The sequence below is a fragment of the Puma concolor genome, chromosome B1, assembly GCF_028749965.1.
Source record: "Puma concolor isolate L17-30 chromosome B1, mPumCon1.1.hap2, whole genome shotgun sequence".
Lineage (NCBI taxonomy): Eukaryota > Metazoa > Chordata > Mammalia > Carnivora > Felidae > Puma > Puma concolor.
Genome location: NC_141670.1, coordinates 118,678,448 through 118,699,904, shown reverse-complemented (window position 1 = coordinate 118,699,904; position 21,457 = coordinate 118,678,448). Strand labels below are relative to the sequence as shown.

The 21,457-nt window shown below is 35.7% G+C and overlaps 1 protein-coding gene across 1 annotated transcript in view; it reads left to right on the top strand.

Annotated features, from left to right (window-relative positions):
• TET2 (tet methylcytosine dioxygenase 2) overlaps positions 1-21,185 on the top strand; it is a 96,272-nt gene extending 75,087 nt beyond the window's left edge. The window contains exons 6-10 of the mRNA XM_025922238.2: positions 724-874; positions 3,446-3,535; positions 11,212-11,349; positions 14,066-14,420; positions 16,346-21,185. Coding sequence (XP_025778023.1) covers positions 724-874; positions 3,446-3,535; positions 11,212-11,349; positions 14,066-14,420; positions 16,346-17,868 — 2,257 coding nt within the window. The 3' untranslated portion in view covers positions 17,869-21,185. The remainder of the gene's footprint in view (positions 1-723; positions 875-3,445; positions 3,536-11,211; positions 11,350-14,065; positions 14,421-16,345) is intronic.
• Positions 21,186-21,457: the final 272 nt, after the last annotated feature.

The window sequence follows — 21,457 nt, the reverse complement described above, 5'->3', positions numbered from 1 at the left end:
ACTATATGCAATGATATGGATATCTCAAACATAATGTTGAACAAAAATAACAAGACACAAATAAGATTATACTATCTAATTGTGTGTATGTGTGTACCTGTGTATATACAGAGTTTTACCCATTTTTATACTACATTTATAAATAAAAATAAACATGGTATTCTCTATAAATAAAAATAAAAATATGCTATATAGTATATATATGAGTAAGCAAAAATGTGTGTGTGTATATATATATATACATATATATACATATACATACTATAGTATAAAAATATGCAAAACTGCACATACATATACATCCCCATATATATATATATACAGTACACTGTATACAGAATGAAATTGGCACAACTAATTTTTTCTGATAGAAATTATTATTACAGCTTACTGGGCATATTAGGAGATTGTGGAGTGCCAGTATATATTTGTTTCTTACTTTGGGTGCTACTTTTACTTTGGTTTTATTTGTGAGCATTTGCAAGCTGTAAAATTATGTGTAATTTTCTGTGTGATATGTTAAAATAGAGTCATTTAAATTGTGTTTCAAAATCAATTAAAATAGTTATTTTCTGATGTGGTTATGGCAGGCTTAATTAATAGAGTTAAACTTCTTTTAAAACTAATTTTTATTCATTTTTGCATGCAGACATCCAGAATACAAGATTGGTAGCCTACATAAATGTTATTGATAGCTATGAACTTGGTCCTTTGATCCCTCAGGAGAACCTGTGCCTGTCAAGGGCTGGACCCCGAGACCTGTGGTGCCTCATTTTCTTTTGGTTGTTCATGGAGTATGTACTACAATGGATGTAAGTTTGCCAGAAGCAAGATCCCAAGAAAATTTAAGCTGCTTGGGGATGACCCAAAAGAGGTTTGTGTACTTCCTGATATATAATCTGTATTTTTCATGGAGAATTGATGAGTACAGATGAAGTGAACAGTATGACATACTCAGTTAAAATTCTCATTAACATAGAGAATTTCACCTCTGAGGTAAATCAAAATTTACGCCAAATTGTAGATACACATTATAATATTTGATAAAGTTAGCATAATAACAACCATGTGATACCAAAGTAGTAAAATTTGAGCAAAATAAACTCTTAATACCTATGGTCTTCTATACTTATCTTTCATGTTAATTCTAGAGTTTTAAATAACTGTCACTTTGGTATTAAAACTAAATGTTAACATTTCATTGTTACAACTTTCATCTTTCAAACCTGAATTTAAAAAGTCATATTCATCACTGCCACGTTCAGTAAAGATCATTTCTAATCACATTTTCATACCCTGAGATTTGATAGCTTAAAGTTATCATAATGAATGCACTAGAGAAACTAAAAAATATTTAGATTTTAATATAAATGTAATTGAAATTATATATTTCTCTTGGGGTACCTAGATGGCTCAGTCGGTTAAGCATCCGACTTCAGTTCAGGTCATGATGTCACGGTTCGTGACTTCAAACGCCGCATTGTGCTCTGTGCTGACAGCTCGGAGCCTGGAGCCTGTTTCGGATTCTGTGTCTCCCTCTCTCTGCCCCTCCCCTGCTCACATTCTGTGTCTCTCTCTCTCAAAAATCAACAAACATTAAAAAAAATTTTTTTAAAGAATTTATATGTTTCTCAAAAATAACTTACACATGGGTCTCAAATATAACAACTTTTGGGTAGCTTCTAGAGTTTACTCATTGAATAATCCAAAAACTTCAGTATGTTTACATTTAGATATGACCAAATTTTTACTGACTCTCTGAACCTTACAATTATCTTACAAAGATTAAATGCAATTGAAATTTATAGTTATACTATGCATACTATAGTATTGATATGTCCCTCTAAATGAAAACTTTGTTGCTTTATTATTTGTGACTATAATAGTAAGTGGAAATTTAATAAAGTGCAAAAATTCTTGAAATCATGATGTAATTTTCTTCACAGGATTTTATATATATTATATATATAAACGTGTGTGTGTGTGTGTGTATGTATATATAAAATTTATTTTGAGAGAGAGCATGCGCACAAGTGGGGGAGGGAGAGAGAGAGAGAATGCCATGCAGGCTCTGCACTGCCAGCAAGGAGCCAGATGTGGGGCTCAAACTCACACTGTGAAGTCATGACCTGAGCTGAAGTCGAAAGCTTAATTGACTAAGCCACCCAAGCACCCCCACAGGATTATATTTTTAATAAACTTTATTAAATGGGCTACATGTCATCAGCCACTTTAATTTCCCACACTGGAGAGCTTTTTTTTTTAACCAATATTTTATAAAAGTTTATCACTTTCACCATATTTAATATAAAGCAAATCCTGGGGATGGATAGGAACATCTTCCCTCAGGGCGGTAGGAGAGCCTGGCTTAGAAACCTCCTCACCTTCTAAAATACAAATTAGTATATCTCTGCCAGGTAGTTACATCAACATTCTTAGAGAAATATTACTATGAAATGAGAACCTCTAAGGATGAATGGAATAACTGAGTATCATCGCCTCCCATTTTATAAGCATATTACCTGGAAAATCTGTTCTTTGTAGGGAGGAGGAGCAACTGAACATTCCTCCTTTCAAGTAAACCTTACAAAGTTCTTCAAATATACCTCTACTTCTGAGAGTTTTATCCATATTTGAGGCATCTAGTAATTTTTTGTTCAATGGAAAGATCTTTTCAAATTTTGAACTTTTTAATATAAGCACTTAAAAATATAAAGAGAGCCAAACAAATCTTTCCAATAGTTCATCTTCCTTGGCAGCTAATTGGAGGAGTAGAGAACGTGACCTCTTTAAGACTCTATGGCTTCATACTCCTATCCTATTACTGGCATAGGCTTATATTTATAAAATGCTGAGTATCTACGTACAAAGTATAAAATTAACATCATAAAAATACCAAAGAGCTAGATATTCTAATAACACATACAAAATTAGATGGTTTATACTTTTTGCTTGGAAACACATGCAAAAATAGATGATATATGGTGTATACTTTTTGCTTGGAAATTTTGTGGAATTTAAGAAACAAAACAGATGAACATAGGGGAAGGGAAGGAAAAATAAGATTAAAACAGTGAGGGAGGCAAACCATAAGAGACACTTAAAGACAGAGAACAAACTGAGGATTGCCGGAGGGGAGGTTGGTGGGAGGAGGGCTGATGGACATTAGGGAGGGCACTTGTTGGGATGAGCACTGGGTATTATATGTAAGTGACGAATCACTGGGTTCTACTCCTGAAACCAATACTACACTGTAAGTTAACTAACTTGAATTTAAATATGTAAAAAAAGACAGTCATGTTAGGAAACCTTAGTTATTTAATAAGAAAGATACTATATATTGTCATTTGGATCTAAGATATAGGGGGAAATTTTTTACTGATAGCCTCTCTCACATATAAAAAGGATTTAGAATTTAATATGTAGAATTATTCATTTTAAACAGGAAGAGAAACTGGAGTCTCATTTACAAAACCTGTCTACTCTTATGGCACCAACATACAAGAAACTTGCACCTGATGCATATAATAATCAGGTAAGTTTATAAATAATTATGGACAATGATTAGAACAGTTTATTATTGATGACCTACATACTTTCAAAGAAATATCATCAAAAAGAGCTTATTGTTGGTCTTTTAACGTGGAAAGATTGTGAATCTAACAAGCTGTTGTATCCAGTAATCTTGTCTCGTATCTCTTCTGTAAGTAGACTTTGGTGATTAAAATTATGTGACCCAAACCATAGGTTCTAACCACCTATTAACTTTTCACAGAAGGTCTATACATATTATGAGTGTACTACTTTGTAAGTGTACATACATGTGTCCAGATATGTCTGATTTTGCTAGATTATCTTCATTTTATTTGGCCTTGGCTCCATGAACCAAGCTGAAACACTTGTTTCCTATTTTATGAGTGTGGTCTAGGCTATACCAGTTTGGAAAGCTAGGTCATTTGTTCAGAAATGCTCATGAAGGAGGAAAAAAAACTGTAGTCTTCCCTGTCATTATGACATCAACAACAGAAGCATTAAATGGAAACCTGTTATAAACTAGATGCTGTATTTAGTCACTGTGGATGTAAAGATGAGTATTGTAGGTTTTTGTCTTTAAGGAATTCCTTCCTTTAAGGAACTCCTTTAAGGCAGAGATATGTAAAATAACAATTACAGAATAATACATTAACAGCTGGGATAGAGGTATGCTTATTTCTGAAGGAACAAAAAAGTTCTCCCTGAAAGTAGAGATGTAAGGTCACAAATGGCCTTGGAGACCATATAAAGATCTTTGAACTTTGAACTTTATCCTGTATGTAAGAAGGCTACCATTGGGGCGTTTTAAGTGTGTGTTGGGGACAGGAGAGTGTGAAGTGATTTAATTTAAAACGGTCACTGAACAAGCCAAGTTAAGTGAAATACAACTTAGGTTAGTGTAAGATTAAATTGGAGGAGTAAGCTAGTGCAGTCACTGGACAAGAGATGTTAAGGTCCTACATTAAAGAAATGGCAGTAGTGAAAGAATAAAGGAAATAAGTATGTGAAATTTGAGGTAGAACTTGTAGAACTTACCAATTGGATTTGAGGATGAGCAGAAGAGAGAATTTGAGGAGCCACCAAATTTCTGGCTTGGACAGGTTGTTCTATTAACTAGTATTTGGAATCAGTGAGGAAAAGTAGGTTTGCGGACAAACGGGTGAAATGATAAATTTCATTTTGGGCATACTATGTTTGACATCCTTTAGTATAATTAGATGGAAAATCCTGAGAAAAATGCAGGCTAATTATGTAGATTTGGGAGTCACCAAAATGCAAGAAGTAGTCGAATTCACAAGATGTGAATGCATGTTTTCAGAGTGGAGACTATAAAGAGAAGGGATTCTGATGGGTTCTGGAGTACACTGACATTTTAGGAGTGGAGGATTAGAAAGCAGTGAAGTAACTGCTGGGAGTAGGCACAATAGAGTAAGGGAGGTTAAAGATTTAAGGGAAAGAGAGAGACTGATAAATGGAGGAAAGCTGGAAGTGATGCAGGTATCCAGAGCAGAGTACACAGTGGCAGGGGGTACAAGGAAGTATGAAGAGAGGTACATTTGGCAAACGTTGTCATTTAATAACATTAAAGACTAATGGGATTAATTTATATAGCAGAGACACACAGGGGAGACCAATACTCATTTAATGATTTAGCTACTCTTGTTTCTATTGTGGACTTTAATACTTTCCCCAAACCTCCGCTCTTTCTTTTTTTAAGTGTAAGCAAAGGAAGCAAATTTAATAACGATCTGTTTATAAATTTGTTTTATGTCACAACTCAGGCTTTTAGAAATATATATGATGTATATGAAGATTATTTTTAATGCTGTTAATAGTAGTAGGATTAATACTGTTATTTTACAACCTTATCTACTTTGGTAAGTATCACAGAAAAGTATATGGAATGTTTTAGTACTGTTATAAAATAATTCCAAGTGAGAAACACAATAAATCAAGCTATAAAAAGAAAACGAATTGAGTCTATGTTGCTAGATTTCAAGTTTGGCTATTTTCTGTTGAATAAAAATTTTTATAGGTGCTATTAACCTAATGGCTTTAGCTGGAAAAGGGGACAGAATAACAAAGCATTGGTGTTCTTTTTACTCCTTTGATTCTTACTATATATGGTGTCATACACACCTGGTTTTCTAAGCATTTATATTCCACCCTACTGTATTATGTTTGGAGCATTTTATGCATTTCCTGAACTTAGAGTATCCAAAATATGAAGGTACCCCAAATTTTAGTTATAACAAGAAGATTACATATAATTCTTTAGATGTGTTTCAGTATTTATATATCGATACATGTGTAGATGTACTAATAAATGGGCAGAAAGTTTCAGTTAAGCAAGATGAATGAGCTCTAGAGATCTGCTTTGCAATGTGTACCTATTGCCAACAATAATGGACACTTAAAATTTTGTTGAAAAGGTAGATCTCATGTTATGTATTCTTACCACAAAATAAAATTTACATATATACATACATTCATATATAAAAAATAGTTGTATATATAAATTAAATCAATCATGGTTAAAGATAGATAAGGTATTTTTTATATTGCCTAGTATGTACTATTGGGTAATACTCATCCGTATGTCTTAATATTGTTTAAAGCTCAAAAAAACAGCCATGTGGTCTTTCCACACAGCACATGGGAAGACCTTTTGAGGTTATGGATGCTATCAAAGCCTACCATTTGATTTTTGTCTCTTCCCCAACTGGATATATTGTACTTATTTCTCATATCTAAATGCTCTTCCTCTGCTTTGTTCCTTGATTTTATAAAGTCTTATTGTTGAAGTTAAGCTTCACATCAGAGAAAAATGTAAGAAAAAAAAAAACTCTTGTCAACCCAGAAATCTATACCCAGGAAAAACTTCAAAAGTAAAGGCAAGGGAGTGCCTAGATGGTGCAGTCGGTTAAACGTCCAACTTTGGCTCAGGTCGTGATATCACGGTTCTTGAGTTCAAGCCCAGTGTTGGGCTCTGTGCTGACAGCTCAGAGCCTGGAGCCTGCTTCGGATTCTGTTCTCTCTCTTTCTCTGCCCCTCCCCCTCTCTCATTCTATCTCTCTCTCTGAAAAATAAACATTAAAAAAAAAAAGTAAAGGCAAAACAAAATTTTTTTCAAACATACAAATGCTGAAATAATTTACCATCAGCAGACTAACACTTTAAAAATATTAAAGGAAGCCTGCCAGTAAAAGAAAATGATACCAGATAGAAGTCTGTATTGACAAAAAGGAAAGAAAAACATCATAAATAGTAGCTATGTAAATAAAAAAACTTTTTCCTTATTTCAAAAGAAATTTAAAGATAATTTGCTATTAGAAATATATATGAACAATGTGCCTTAAACTTTATAACATGTAGAAGTAACACAGAGACTGGGGAATTGAAAGTATACTGTTGTAAGGGTCTTATGTTATATGTAGAGTAGTATAGTATTTCTTGAATGTAGAGTGTAAGAAGATAAAGAATATATCGTAAACCTTAAGGGAAGCGGCCATTTAAAAAAAAAAAAATCTAGCAGTAAAAAAATCTACCAGCTAATCTACCAGTAAAAAGGAAAAAAATAGAATCAATCCAAAATGTATTTAAAAGGATTATGGAACCAAATTAAAGATAAGACAAATATAAAGCAAATAGAAAATTGGTATATTTAATCCCAACCATATCAAAAATCATATTAAATGTGAATGGCTTTTAACATTCCCAATTAAAAAGGCAGAGTTTGTGATACTAAATAATCACATTGATATTGAATAATTATAATATTGAAAAAAACCAGGAACCAAGAAATATGCTAATATCAATCTAAGGAAAGCTGGAATGATCATATTGATAACATAGTAGATTTCATAGCAAAGAATATTATAAACTGTAAAGAAGATCATTTAATAATAAAAAAGGGGGCAGTTCATCAAGAAAACATGATAATCCTAACTATGTACAGAGCTTCAGATTTTATTAAACAAAACTGATAGAACTATAAAAAGAATCTACAATTAGAGTCAGAGATTTCAGTACATCTCTCTCAATAACTGTTAGAACAAATACAAAATCACTAAGGAGACAGAAGACTTAAACAGCACTTTTAACCAACTTGACCTTATTGACATGTATAGAATTCCTCACCCAACAGAATTAACATTATTTTCAAGTGTACAGGAAGTTTTATCATGATAGATTGTATAGTGAGTCATAAAGCAAGTATCAATATATTATAAAGCCTCAAAATATGTTCTCTGGCTACAATGAAGTTAAATGAAAAATCTGTACCAGTATTTCCACAAAATTTCTAAGTATCTGGAAACTGAGAAACATATTCCTAAATAACCTAGGAGCCAAAGAATAATTCACAGGGAAATTAGAAAGTATTTCAAACTGAATAAAAATGAAGGCTTGGGGGTGCCTGGGTGACTCAGTCAGTTAAGCATCTGACTCTTGATTTCAGCTCAGGTCATGATATCATGGTTCATGAAATCAAGTCCCATGTTGAGCTCTGCACTGACAGCCATGAGCCTGCTTGAGATTGTCTCTCTCTGCCCCTCCTTCAGTCATGCATGTGCACACATGCACTCTGTCTCTCAAAATAAACATTTAAAAACAAAAAGAATATGAAGACATGACCTTGAAATTTGTGGAATGAAGCTATAAAGCCTTGCTTCGAGAGACATTTATAGCATTGAATACTTATTAGAAAAATATAGGGGCACCTGGGGGGCTCAGTTGGTTAAGCATCCAACCCTTGGTTTCAGCTCAGGTCATATCTCACATTCCACAAGATTGAGCCTGGCATTATGCTCTCCTCTGTCAGCACAGAGCCTGCTTGGGTTTGTCTCTCTTCCTCTCTCTCTCTCTCTCTCTCTCTGGCCCTGTCCTCATGGGTGCTCTCTCTCAAAAATAAACAAACTTTGGGACACCTGGATGGCTCAGTTGGTTAAGCATCCAACATTGGCTCAGGTCATGATCTCATGGTTCATGAGTTCAAGCCCCATGTTGGGCTCTGTGCTAACAGCTCAGAACCTAGAGCCTGCTTCAGAACCTGTGTCTCCTTCTCTCTCTGTCCCTCCCACTTACACTCTGTCTCTCTCTCAAAGATAAACATTAAAAAAATAATAAGTAAAATAAAAATAAATAAACTTCAGAAAATATATATAAAGTCTCAAATTAATGATCTAGGTGGCTTCTCTAAGAAACTTGGAAAAGGACGGCAATATGAGCCCTAAAAGACGGAAGGAAGGAAAAACTAAAGAACATAAATCAATGAAATGGAATACAGAAAATAAGAGCATAAATCAGTGAAACCAAAAGCTAGTACTTTGAATCAATTCAATCAAGAAAAAAAAGAGAAGGTCCAAAAGCCAATATCAAGAATTAGAGATGAGACATCACTATAGATACTACAGACATTAAAGGAATAATATTATTAAAATTTTATGCCAATAAATTCAACAACTTAGATGAAATGAGAAAAGTACTTAAACGCAAATTACCAAAGATGACTAAAGAAAAAAATAAATACCATAAGTCATCCTATATTTATTAAAGATATTGATTTTTTAGTTGAAAGCTTTTCCAAAAATTCCAGGCCCAGATAATTTCCCTTTCAAATCTGACTCATATTTTAAGGAAGAAATAGTAACAATTCAATGGAAACTCTTCTAGAAAATAGAAAAGGAATAAACTTCCCAACTCATTTTACAAAGCTGGAAATATCCTGATACTAGAACTAGACAAAGGCAGTAAAAGAAAAAGAAGACTATAGTCCAATATTCTTAACATTGATATGAAAATTCTTCACAAAATTTTAGTCAATTAGACAACAGTGTACAAAAAGGATATATCATGACCAAATGGAATTTATTTCAGTAATGTTTTGTTTAACATTCAAAAATCCATCATGATTGATTGACTAAGTGGCTCAGTCAGTTAAGTGTCTGACTTCGGCTCAGGTCATGATCTCACAGTCTATGAGTTCCAGCCCTGCGTCAGACTCCATGCTGACAACTCAGAGCCTGGAGCCTGCTTCAGATTCTGTGTCTCCCATTCTCTCTCTGCCCCTCTCCCACTCTGTCTCTGTCTCTCAAAAGTAAACATTAAAAATGTTTTAATCAGTGTGATTCACCACATTAGCCAACATAATGGGGTAAATATGATTATCTCAATAGATAGAGGAAAAAGCACTTAGCAATACTTAATATCCATAGAAGGGAACTTTCTCAGCCTCATAAGGTGCATAATTGAAAAACCTAAAGCTAACTTCATATTTAATAGTGAAAGACTGAAAGCTTTACCCCTAAGATTAGAAACAAGACAAGGACATCCATTTTTACCACTTTTATTTAATATCTAACTGGAAGTTTTAGGGAAATAGGCAAGAAAAAAGAAATAAGGAGTGTACAGATTGAATAGAAATAAAATTGTCCTTATAATGTAGACACTTGTCTACACAAAAAGTTCCAAAGACCCAAAAACTTCTAATAAATTGTTCAGCAAAGTTGCAAAAATAAATCAACTGTATTTCTATATACTAGTAATAACTAAAAATTGCAGTCAAAACCAATAGCAATTAAATAACATCAAAAATATGAAATTCTTAGACATAAGAATTTGTCATTTGACAAAACATGTAAGACCCGTGCACTGAAAACTATAATACATTGCTGAGAGAAATTATAAAAGACCCCAAATGGAAAGGTCTACTATGTTTATGGATCACAGGACTAATATTTTTAATATGTCAGTTTTCCCCAAGTCATTCAATGGACTTAGTATATGACCTATCAAAATGTTACCAAGTGTTTTGAAGGAATTGACAGGGTGTTTGTAAATATATAGAAAGACAAATGCAAAGGATCTGGAATAGGCAAACAATTTTCAAAAAGAAGATCAGAATTTGGAGAGTTATAATCCATGATTTCAAGATTCACTAAAAATCTATATTTACTAGTAATCAAGACAGTGATGTCGGCATATATACACATACATACCCACTACACTATTATATACCAAACAATCAGAATAGAAAGTCCAGAAATAAGTCCAGCATGTACAGTTGATTTTCAAAAAAAGACAATTTAGTGGCAAAGGATAATTTTTTTTGCAGTAGTGTTTGAACAGTTGGATAGCGATATGGAAGAAAACTAACCTTGACTCTTAATCTTATGCCATATATAAAAATTAACTCAAAACAGATCCATTTATGTAAAATTCTAGAAAATGTAAACTAATCTGTAGTTACAGAAAGCAGATCAGTAGTTTCCTGGGAACAAAGGAAGAGACATGAATTAAAAGGGGAAGGAAGAAACTTTTGGGAGTAACGGATAGGTACATTATTTTGATTGTGGCAATGGTTTCACATATACTCACGTCAAAACTAATCAAATAGTACACTTTAAATATATACTGTTTAATGTATGTCAGTTATACTTCAACACTGTAAAATAAAAACTTTACCATGTCAAAACGTTTGGTCTGTTTTCTGTCATTCCACTGTATTTCTGGGTATAACATGTATAACTTTTTTTTTTAATTCTGAATAACCTAAATACTAAAAAATCTTTCTGATCTGCTCAGTGCACAGGTCTTATACTTTTTTCTCAAATGTATGCCTAAGAATTTCAAATGCCTAAGTAGTTCCCCATTCACACACATGCTTCTGTTTTTCAGATTGAATATGAACACAGAGCACCAGAATGCCGACTGGGTCTGAAGGAAGGCCGTCCATTCTCAGGGGTCACTGCATGTTTGGACTTCTGTGCTCATGCCCATAGAGACTTACACAACATGCAGAATGGCAGTACATTGGTAAGTGGGGCACAGAACAGTTAGCACAGCCTGTTGAAGAGTGGAAGGCTGGAAGTTATCCTGTGATTAGAGTAATATGTTCTCTGCAGATGTCATTGCACAGTGTTTTCATGAATGAATTGCTGTTGCAAAGGTGCCTTCGTTTGACATATCTAGTACTCTTATAACAGGTTGTCACATGAGTGGAAAACAGTTGATAAGCACATGAAAATCATGGAAACGCTTGGTACAGAACTAAACCAGTGATTGCATTGCCAACTACCATTAGCTGCCAAAAGTTCCTTCAAAATTCAATGTCAGGCATCTGGTAGGTTATAATCAGTAAAATGAAAAAGAAATATATAAGCCAAGGCACCAATCTACCTTGCAGAAAGAAGTACAAATGAAAAATGCATCATCCATGGCATAGCAACACTATAGAAGATTCAAAGTACAAAAGAGCCCATTATTACTACATATTACAGTAGATGGACTGGATCAGGCTGTATAATCAGAGGTTATGCTAAATGGAGAAAATGGACATGGTCTTAGGGTAGAACAGGGTTCCATACTGACAGAGTCCACAGTGTGGCCTTGCATGTTGAGGCATAAACCAGGGTGAAAATAAGGAATGAAAAATTCAAGTGAAGAAACTATAAAGTAATCTACCTAGTGAATCATCAACATGGATATATGTGTAGTTGAGGAAGATGACCAGTGAGACTTAAAATGAAAAATAGAATACATGGGGCACCTGGGGGGCTCAGTTGGTTAAATGTCTGACTGTTGATTTTGGTTCAGTCATGATCTCACAGTTCGTGAGTTGGAGCCCCATGTCGGTCTCTGTGCTGACAGCATAGAAGAGCCTGCTTGGGATTCTCTCTCTCTCTCTCTCTCTCTCTCTCTCTCTCTCTCCCTCCCCTTCTCTCTCTCTCTCTCTCTCTCCTTCTCTCTCTCCTTCTCTCTCTCTCTCTCCTTCTCTCTCTCTCTCAAAAATAAATAAACATTAAAAAAATAGAATACAGAAACTAAAATTGTAGTCTAGGGTAGAGAAGAATTCAGGTGGCAAGCAATGGTGGAAGTAATTCACAGAACCTGGTGTGAAGTTTTTGTTGAAAAGCAGAAAAAGTATCAGATTAATAGTATAAAACAGAAGTCAGAATTTTTTTTTAATAATAAAAAATCTAAAATCTTCACTAATTGTGTATTGAACACATGCTCACTATTAGGAGGCTAGGCTAGATTCTGGAGGGAAAAAAAAATGCTACGGTAGATCCTAAAGATAACCATGTTTCACTCTAGCAAGGGAATGAAGAGTAGGCAGGGATGAGAAAAAGGCTTTGCCTTAAGGGGAATTTGCCTCTGATAGGTCAGTTTCCATCAGGTGCAAAGGAAAGCAGCACTAGGTAAGAACTAATAACATGTGGGAAAAGGTAGTAAGTGATCAGAGACATGGATTTGGAAGACTTTGATGTATAGGAAGTGAAAACTCATTGTAGTGCCACCTCATATTAAACTTCTCTATCAAGGTAAGTCTGTTATGATCACATTCCTTTCAAGAGTATCTTCTAGTGATTTTATATTGCCTCGGACGTTAAATAATCATGCTCACATTTTTTTCTGCATTAGTCAAAAACACTAAATACTAAAATCTGGTATTTTAAAACCAACAGATAATCTTTCATCAAAACCAATGTGACTGTGGCTAACAAAAGAGGAAAAGTATCATTAAATTATCAAAGCAAGAGAAGTAGTTTTTTTCCCCCCTTTCTTGGAATAGACCCTTGTATGTTGTGATATCCTACAAAAGAAATAAGAGAGAAGAGAAACAGTAAGTTAGGTTTAACAAGTACAGAGGAGACAAGAAGGTAGAAGCAGTGTTAAGTTACACATTACCTATATCAACCAAATCTTCCATTTCACATATTTATATTTCTCTTTGGTCTCTTGTGAAAATGTCTTAAGCACAGTGAAGGAGAGTTTGAAGTCAAGTGTGAGGATAGATGCAAAATTTCATTGTGTACAAAGTATGAGATTAGGTGAATGTGATATTAGCAAAAACAGAGGAAATCATTTGGTATAACTTTTGGCCTCTTTTTGAAGAGGCTTCACATCTATTTTTGAAGGGTGAAAAGTGGGAGATTGCTTCTGTTTTGTGGGAGTGTTGCTTCTTCCCTTAGAGTAAGAAATGTATGTGAAGAACAAAGTCACCACAGGTCCATGATAGACCGCCCCCCTCCCCACCCAAACACAAAAGGAAAGGAAAAAAAAAAGTCAACATGAACTTGTCTATCTCCCTGTACCATTTTGATGCAATCACCCTTAATAACAGACAGATGTGGTTTTTTGGTAATATGCATGTCACTGACCTGGCCCAGTAGACCACCACCACAAATCTAAATGCTGAGAGGGAGGGAGACAGACAGACAGACACACACACACACACACACACACACACACACACAGTTTCTTTTAGACTGAAACTGAGGCAGTACCCCCCCACACACACACACACACAGTTTCTTTTAGACTGAAACTGAGGCAGTACCACACACACACACACACACACACACACAGTTTCTTTTAGACTGAAACTGAGGCAGTACCATACACACAGTTTCTTTTAGACTGAAACTGAGGCAGTACCACACACACACACACACACACACACACACACACACACCCACAGTTTCTTTTAGACTGAAACTGAGGCAGTACTGTGTTATCTCCCTACCAGGTATGCACCCTCACTAGAGAAGACAATCGAGAAATTGGAGGGAAACCTGAGGACGAGCAGCTCCATGTTCTGCCTCTCTACAAAGTCTCTGATGTGGATGAGTTTGGGAGTGTAGAAGCTCAGGAGGAGAAAAAACAAAGTGGTGCCATTCAGGTGCTGAGTTCTTTTCGGCGGAAAGTCAGGATGTTAGCAGAGCCTGTCAAGACATGCCGACAGAGGAAACTAGAAGCCAAGAAAGCTGCAGCTGAAAAGCTTTCCTCTCTGGAGAACAGCACAAATAAGAATGAAAAGGAAAAGTCAGCTTCATCTCGTACAAAACAGACTGAAAACGCAAGCCAGGCTAAACAGTTGGCAGGTAAATGTAATATGAAGCATTGTAGATATGTTATATGAAACTTAGGTTAAAAATGAAGAGTTAATTTTGGATGATTATATTTGATCATGGTATCAGTTTTGTACTAGAATTGTCTCTGAAGTCCCAAGGGCCAGGTTTTGCTCTTGGACATGGTAATGAGATACTGCACCCTCAACCCCAGCTTGATGGAAAAGTCTGGATTTTATTCTATAATAAATGGCAAAGTTTTATATGACAGGTAGGTAACATGGTGAAATTCATGTTAATCTAGCAGTGGCAGGGAGGCCAAATTAGAAGCAGAGAAGCTATGAGTTTGGAGACAGATGCAATAAACCAAGAGTAAAGTAATAAAAGCTTGAGTCTGGATGATAGCAATGAAGATTTGGCAAAAATGATGGTAGCGAATGCTTCCAAAATGATTATCAATACATTGGTGACAAAACATTAGAATGAAGAAGAAGAAAAATTTAAGATTGATGTCAACATTTTAAGCCTAGATAACTAAGACAGTACTATTTGTTGAAATAAGAAGTTTGGAAATAGGATTTATCAGGGAGGGGTAGCCATATTAAGTCTTGAGTTAAGGAGGAGTATCCACACGTAGTTATCTTATAAAAGCTTTTACCTATGCAAACAGATCACATCTCTAGCAGTAGCAATAGAGCATTATTTATCAGTACTAAGTTGATATTTTCTTTTCAAAGCCCCTTGGTTATATCTTCAGTTATTTGCTATAAAAAGCCATAAATGTAATGTCCACGTCTCATTTCACAGATGGTTAACCTGACCATTAACAAAAGAAGAATGTTTATCTTTTAAGTTTAGCCCACCAGTTTGCTGAGAGCCAACCATGTTTGCTTCACAAAGTCAAAGTTCCCTACTAATTCATTTCAAAACTTAAAGAAACTAAGTAATTTAGAATAATGTGCTAAAGATGCTTAATAAATATATGTTGGTTGACTTATACTAAGAGCAGTAAATCCTATTCTCTCATTAATCTCTCCTGTAAGTTAACCATAACGTATCATCATATCATTGGGGTAGAACTTTTCCTCCCGTCTTTTCTAACTGATTTCTGTAATAATCATTTCAATTCTCAAGACTGCCCTTACAGCTCCATTTATTTGTTCACTTCTCATATGTAGATTTGTAAGTGAGGTCATAAAATAGAAGTATGAAAATTTTATTTACAAAGCTGAAAATTTCTTTAAAGTTTTATTGACAACTGTGTAAGTAGGGTTTGCCAATTATAGAAGATATGCTTTGGGTGTTTAAGTGAATGTCATTCCTTTTCTCATAGCATTGATGAATCTTCAATAACAAATTTTATGCAACTTCCAACTATTTAACAAATTGTTACTGCATGCCCCAGGCATTGGAGGAATAAAGTAAAAGGGACATGGTCCCTTCCTTCAAGGAACTGCTTTGTGCTAGGAGGAGGAGAGGGCTAAAAATGATCAATTACAGTATATTACAAAACATTGCTCTGACTTATGTTTTCAGTGGGTATTGTACATACACTAGCAGATGAGGTCATACAAGGCTTCCTTGAGGAAGGGATACCTGTCTCAAGGAAGGGCGGGGAGACGGGGTGGAGGGAGAAGGGCGCTTCAGGTAGGGTGTGGCATGGTCAGATACACAGAACCTCCAGAAAACATGATGCTCTCAGTCAAATATCTTTTGGATGTTTGTTACATTTTTCTTCACTTACTAAATTGTACTGTTCTGGAGATCTATTTTGTCTAATGCTTTAGACAAAAAAATGATGCCAGACAGTGATCAGAGCCCTGACTTTGCTCTTGTCCTTATTTGATGGGTATTGCATAATCTTAGTGGTGGTTCTCACATACAGCTAAGCATCCTCACTAGCTTCTGTGAAATAATAATCGAACACGTTTGTGTGCTCTCTCATATCCTGTCCACAGAACTTTTGCGACTTTCAGGACCAGTCATGCAACAGTCCCAGCAGCCCCCACCCCCGCAACTGCCGAAGCAACCTCCACAGCCACTGAAGCAGCCCCCGCAGCAGCAGCAGCAGCAGCAGCCGCAGCCGCAGCCACCGCCGCCACCGCCGCCGCCACCACTGCCCCAGCATAACCCCATGACAAATAACCCTCAGTCAGAGTCTGTCAGCTCTTACTCTTCCTCTGGATCTACCAGTGTGTACATGAGACGGCCCAATCCAGTTATCCAGGCTTATCCGAGCTCTTCACACACTTCAGAGATTTATGGAGGTGCCAGCCCTATGAACCTCTATTCCACCTCATCCCAAGCTGCAGGTTCATATTTGAATTCTTCTAATCCCATGAATCCCTACCCTGGGCTTTTGAATCAGAGTAACCAATATCCATCCTATCAATGTAATGGAAATGTATCAGTGGACAACTGCTCCCCATATCTGGGTTCCTATTCTCCTCAGTCTCAGTCCATGGATCTATATAGGTATCCAAACCAAGACCCTCTCTCTAAGCTCAGTCTGCCACCCATCCATACACTCTACCAGCCAAGGTTTGGAAATAGCCAGAGTTTTACTTCTAAGTACTTAGGTTATGGAAACCAAAATATGCAAGGAGATGCCTTCAGCAGTTGTACTCTTAAAACAAATGTACACCATGTAGGGACATTTCCTCCTTACTCCACTCATGAGATGGATGGCCACTTCATGGGAGCCGCCTCTAGATTACCACCCAATTTGAGCAATCCAAACATAGACTATAAGAATGGCGAACATCACCCATCTTCTCACATAATCCATAACTACGGGGCAGCTCCAGGCATGTTCAACAGCTCTCTCCATGCCCTGCATCTCCAAAACAAGGAGAATGACATGCTTTCCCACACAGCTAATGGGTTATCTAAGATGCTTCCAGGTCTTAACCATGATAGAACTGCTCCTGTCCAAGAAGGCTTACACAAATTACATGATGCTGGCAGTCAGGAAAAGCAGCCCCCTGCCGCCGAGGACAATGATGAAGTCTGGTCAGACAGTGAGCAGAGCTTTCTAGATCCTGACATCGGGGGAGTGGCTGTGGCTCCAACTCATGGGTCAATTCTCATCGAGTGTGCCAAGCGCGAGCTTCATGCCACAACCCCTTTAAAGAATCCCAATAGGAATCACCCCACCAGGATCTCCCTTGTCTTTTATCAGCATAAGAGCATGAATGAGCCAAAACATGGCTTGGCGCTCTGGGAAGCCAAAATGGCTGAAAAAGCCCGAGAGAAAGAGGAAGAGTGTGAGAAGTATGGCCCAGACTATGTGCCTCAGAAAACCCATGGCAAAAAAGTGAAACGGGAGCCCGCTGAGCCACATGAACCTTCCGAGCCCACTTACCTGCGCTTCATCAAATCCCTTGCCGAAAGGACCATGTCCGTGACCACAGACTCCACAGTAACTACATCTCCATATGCCTTCACTCGGGTCACAGGGCCTTACAACAGATACATATGATGTCTCCCCTCGTGGTGGGTACCTCATTTGAAAAGACCACAACCAACCTGTCCGTAGTATAGTTCTCATGACGTGGGCAGTGGGGAAATAACACAGGATTCATGACAAATGTGGTGGGAAGAACCTCAGCTCACCAGCAAAACAAGAGATCATCTTACCATAGCACTTAATTTCCCCCGACTCCTAAGTGGTCACAGATGGCATCTAGGCAAAAGACCAAAGCATTCTATGCAAAAAGAAGGTGGGGAGGAAAGTGTTCCACAATTTACATTTTTAAACACTGGTTCTATTATTGGACGAGAGGATATGTAAATGTGATTTTTCCCCCTTACAACTCTACACATCTGTGACCACTTTTAATAATACCGAGTTTGCATAGTCATGGAACACAAATCAAACAAGTACTGTAGTATTACAGTGGCAGGAATTTTAAAATACCATCTGGTGCTGAATATACAATGTACTGAAATACTGGAATTATGGCTTTTTAACATGCAGTTTTTACTGTAATCTTAATATTAACTTTTATTTATCAAAATAGCTACAGGAAGCATAAATGAATAGACAGCAAAACACTGAATTTGTTTGGATGTTTTAAGAAATGGTGCTAAGAAAATGGTGTCTTTAACATTTGAAAATTTAATGCCTTTATATCATCAAGATTCTATCAGTGTACTCCAATGCCCTTGAATAACAGGGGTACCTTTTCATTCAAATTTTTATCATAATTACCTATTCTTACATGAGGTTTTGGTTTTTTTGGGTTTTTTTTTTTTTTTTTTTTTTTTTTAATGTGGACATTTAAAGGCTTCTGGATTTTGCTCATCCAGTAAAGTCCTTGTAGGACAATAAACGTATATATGTACATATATATATACACACATATGTATATGTGCACACACATGTATATGTATAAATATTTTAAATGGTGTTTTAGAAGCACTTTGTCTACCTAAGCTTTGACAACTTGAACAATGCTAAGGTACTGAGATGTTTAAAAAAAAAAAAAAGTTTACTTTCATTTTAGAATTCAAAGTTGATTCTTTTTAAGGAAATAAGGAAAGCTTTTAAACTATTTTTGCTTTTAGCCATGCATCTGCTGATGAGCAATGTGTCCATTTTTAATATAGCCAGTTAAATCCACAATGGGGCTTACTGGATTCAAGGGAATAACTTTAGTCCACGTTTTCTGGTGCTCATCTCACATGCTATACTGTAAAACAGTTTTATACAAAATTGTATGACAAGTTCATTGCTCAAATATGTAGTTTTAAGAATTTTCTATTAACTGCAGGTTAACAATGACATGCTACAGACTTAACAAAGCTAGTTCACTTAAGCTGATGCTATTTTATGGATCTGTGTGCTCTTCAGCAAACCCAATGGCAGTCTGCTTTTGTGTTGGTAATTGTACATTGTGATGTTGTCATTTCTTAGCTTAAGTGTCCTCTTTTCCAGGAAGATTGAGCAGACTGATGCCTGCATAAGAATAATAAACAGGGTTAGTTCCATGTGAATCTGTTAATTAAAAAGAAAAAAAAAACAGGCAGCTGGTTTGCTGTGGTGGTTATAAATCATTAATTTGTATAAAGAAGTGAAAGAGATGTATAGTAAGTAAATTAAATTGTAAACAAAACTTTTTTAACGCAATGCTTTAGTATTTTAGTACTGTAAAAAAAATTAAATATATACATATATATGTGTATATATATATATGGATTTGAAGCAGAATTCACATCATGATGGTGCTACTCAGCCTGCTACAAATATATCATAATGTGAGCTAAGAATTCATTAAAGGTTTGGGTGATGTTCCTACTTGTCATATACCTCAACACTAGTTTGGCAATAGGATATTGAACTGAGAATGAAAGCTTATAGCATCATGTACCATCATTTTTTTCCAAGTCTTTTTATTATTATTATTAAAAAAGCATATCTTTTTTCAATACTTGATTTCTTAGCAAGTATAACTTGAACTTCATCCTTTTTGTTCTAAAAATTCAGGGATATTTCAGCTCATGTTCTCCTTATGCCAACATGTCACCTGTGTTTATGTAAAATTGTTGTAGGTTAATAAATATATTCTTTTTCAGGGATTTAACCCTTTTATTTTGAATCCCTCCTATTTTACTTGTATATGTCCTGATGTAACTAAAACTAATTTTGTAAATCTGTTGGCTCTTTTTATTGTAAAGAAAAGCATTTTAAAAGTTTGGGGAATCTTTTGACTGTCTCAAGCAGGAAAAAAAAAAAATACACAAAAATAGAATGCACTGAGTTGATAAAGGGAAACTTGTAAGGCAGGAGTTTGGCAAGTGGCTGTTGGCTAGAGTCAGCACTCTAGATAAAATGTTTCGATCCTGGAGTCAATAGAGTCCAGGCCCATGCGGACATCCCCCGCAGAGGCAGAACACGTAGGGGTATGGTGTGCAATTGATCAATTACATTTTTGTCTAAGTACATTTGTGTTTAGTAACATTTCAAATAAATTCGTAATCAAACAAGGCCTTTGAGTTTTACTGGTCAAGTCTTTATAACGGGATTTTTGTCTATGAAAAACAATTTCCCATTTTTGGCTGTGACGAGTTGATAAACATTTCAAAAATGTTTGCTTTGCATATGTCAAACCACACGATTTTAATATTTTGCGTATGTCATACATCTAACCCCAAATATTTGATTACTACGTGCACATCTGTTGGTTTTGAGTCAGCCATCCCTATATGAATGTTTGGTTTCCGTACCATCCACTGTCATTTGTCAAACTGCTGGCCAACAAGAGAACAAGAAGTGTAGCTTGGGGTTTGGCGAGAGGTAAGGAGGGAGGAGGAGAGGAAACCGAATGGTATATTGTAAATAACAGATCTATAATTGTAAATATCCAACCTGCCTCAGTTAGAATGAATGGAAGCAGATCTCCAATTTGCTTATATAGGAATATCAGGTTAACTATATAGCCATACTTGAAAATGCTTCTGAGTGGTGTCAACTTTACTTGAATGAACTTTTCATCTTGACTGACGCACAGTGGTGTATGTACAGTTCACTTGTAAAGCTAGTGGTTAACTTGTGTAGGAAACTTTTGCAGTTTGACACTAAGGTAATGAACTCTGTGTGCATTTTTCTATGCTTTTTTTAAGACTTAGTTTCATTTCATTTTCATGTTTGGTTTGTCTATAAAACCTGAGGATGGTTATAAATACTGTAAGTATTGTAATGTTATGGATGCAGGTTATTTGAAAGCGTTTATTATTATATCATTCCTGATAACGCTATGTGAGTGTTTTTAATAAAATTTATATTTATTTAATGCACTCTAATTATTGTCTTGTTGAAGTTTCTGTTTACCACCCAAACTAACACTACTTCAATGAGGCAAAGGGAATGAAAAGAAATTGCTTTTTAAAGATCCTTCTTAGATGGTTATTTGTTAAACGGCACCTAAAATAATATCTAGATCGTTAGAGCCAAATGATTTCTGTAGTGGAATAGCCTAGATACTCAACCTTTTTCCAGCTTTAGCTTGCTCACTTTGTGTGTATAACCAGTGTTAGGTTTGGAGCAATAGCACTTCGGCTGACCTTAA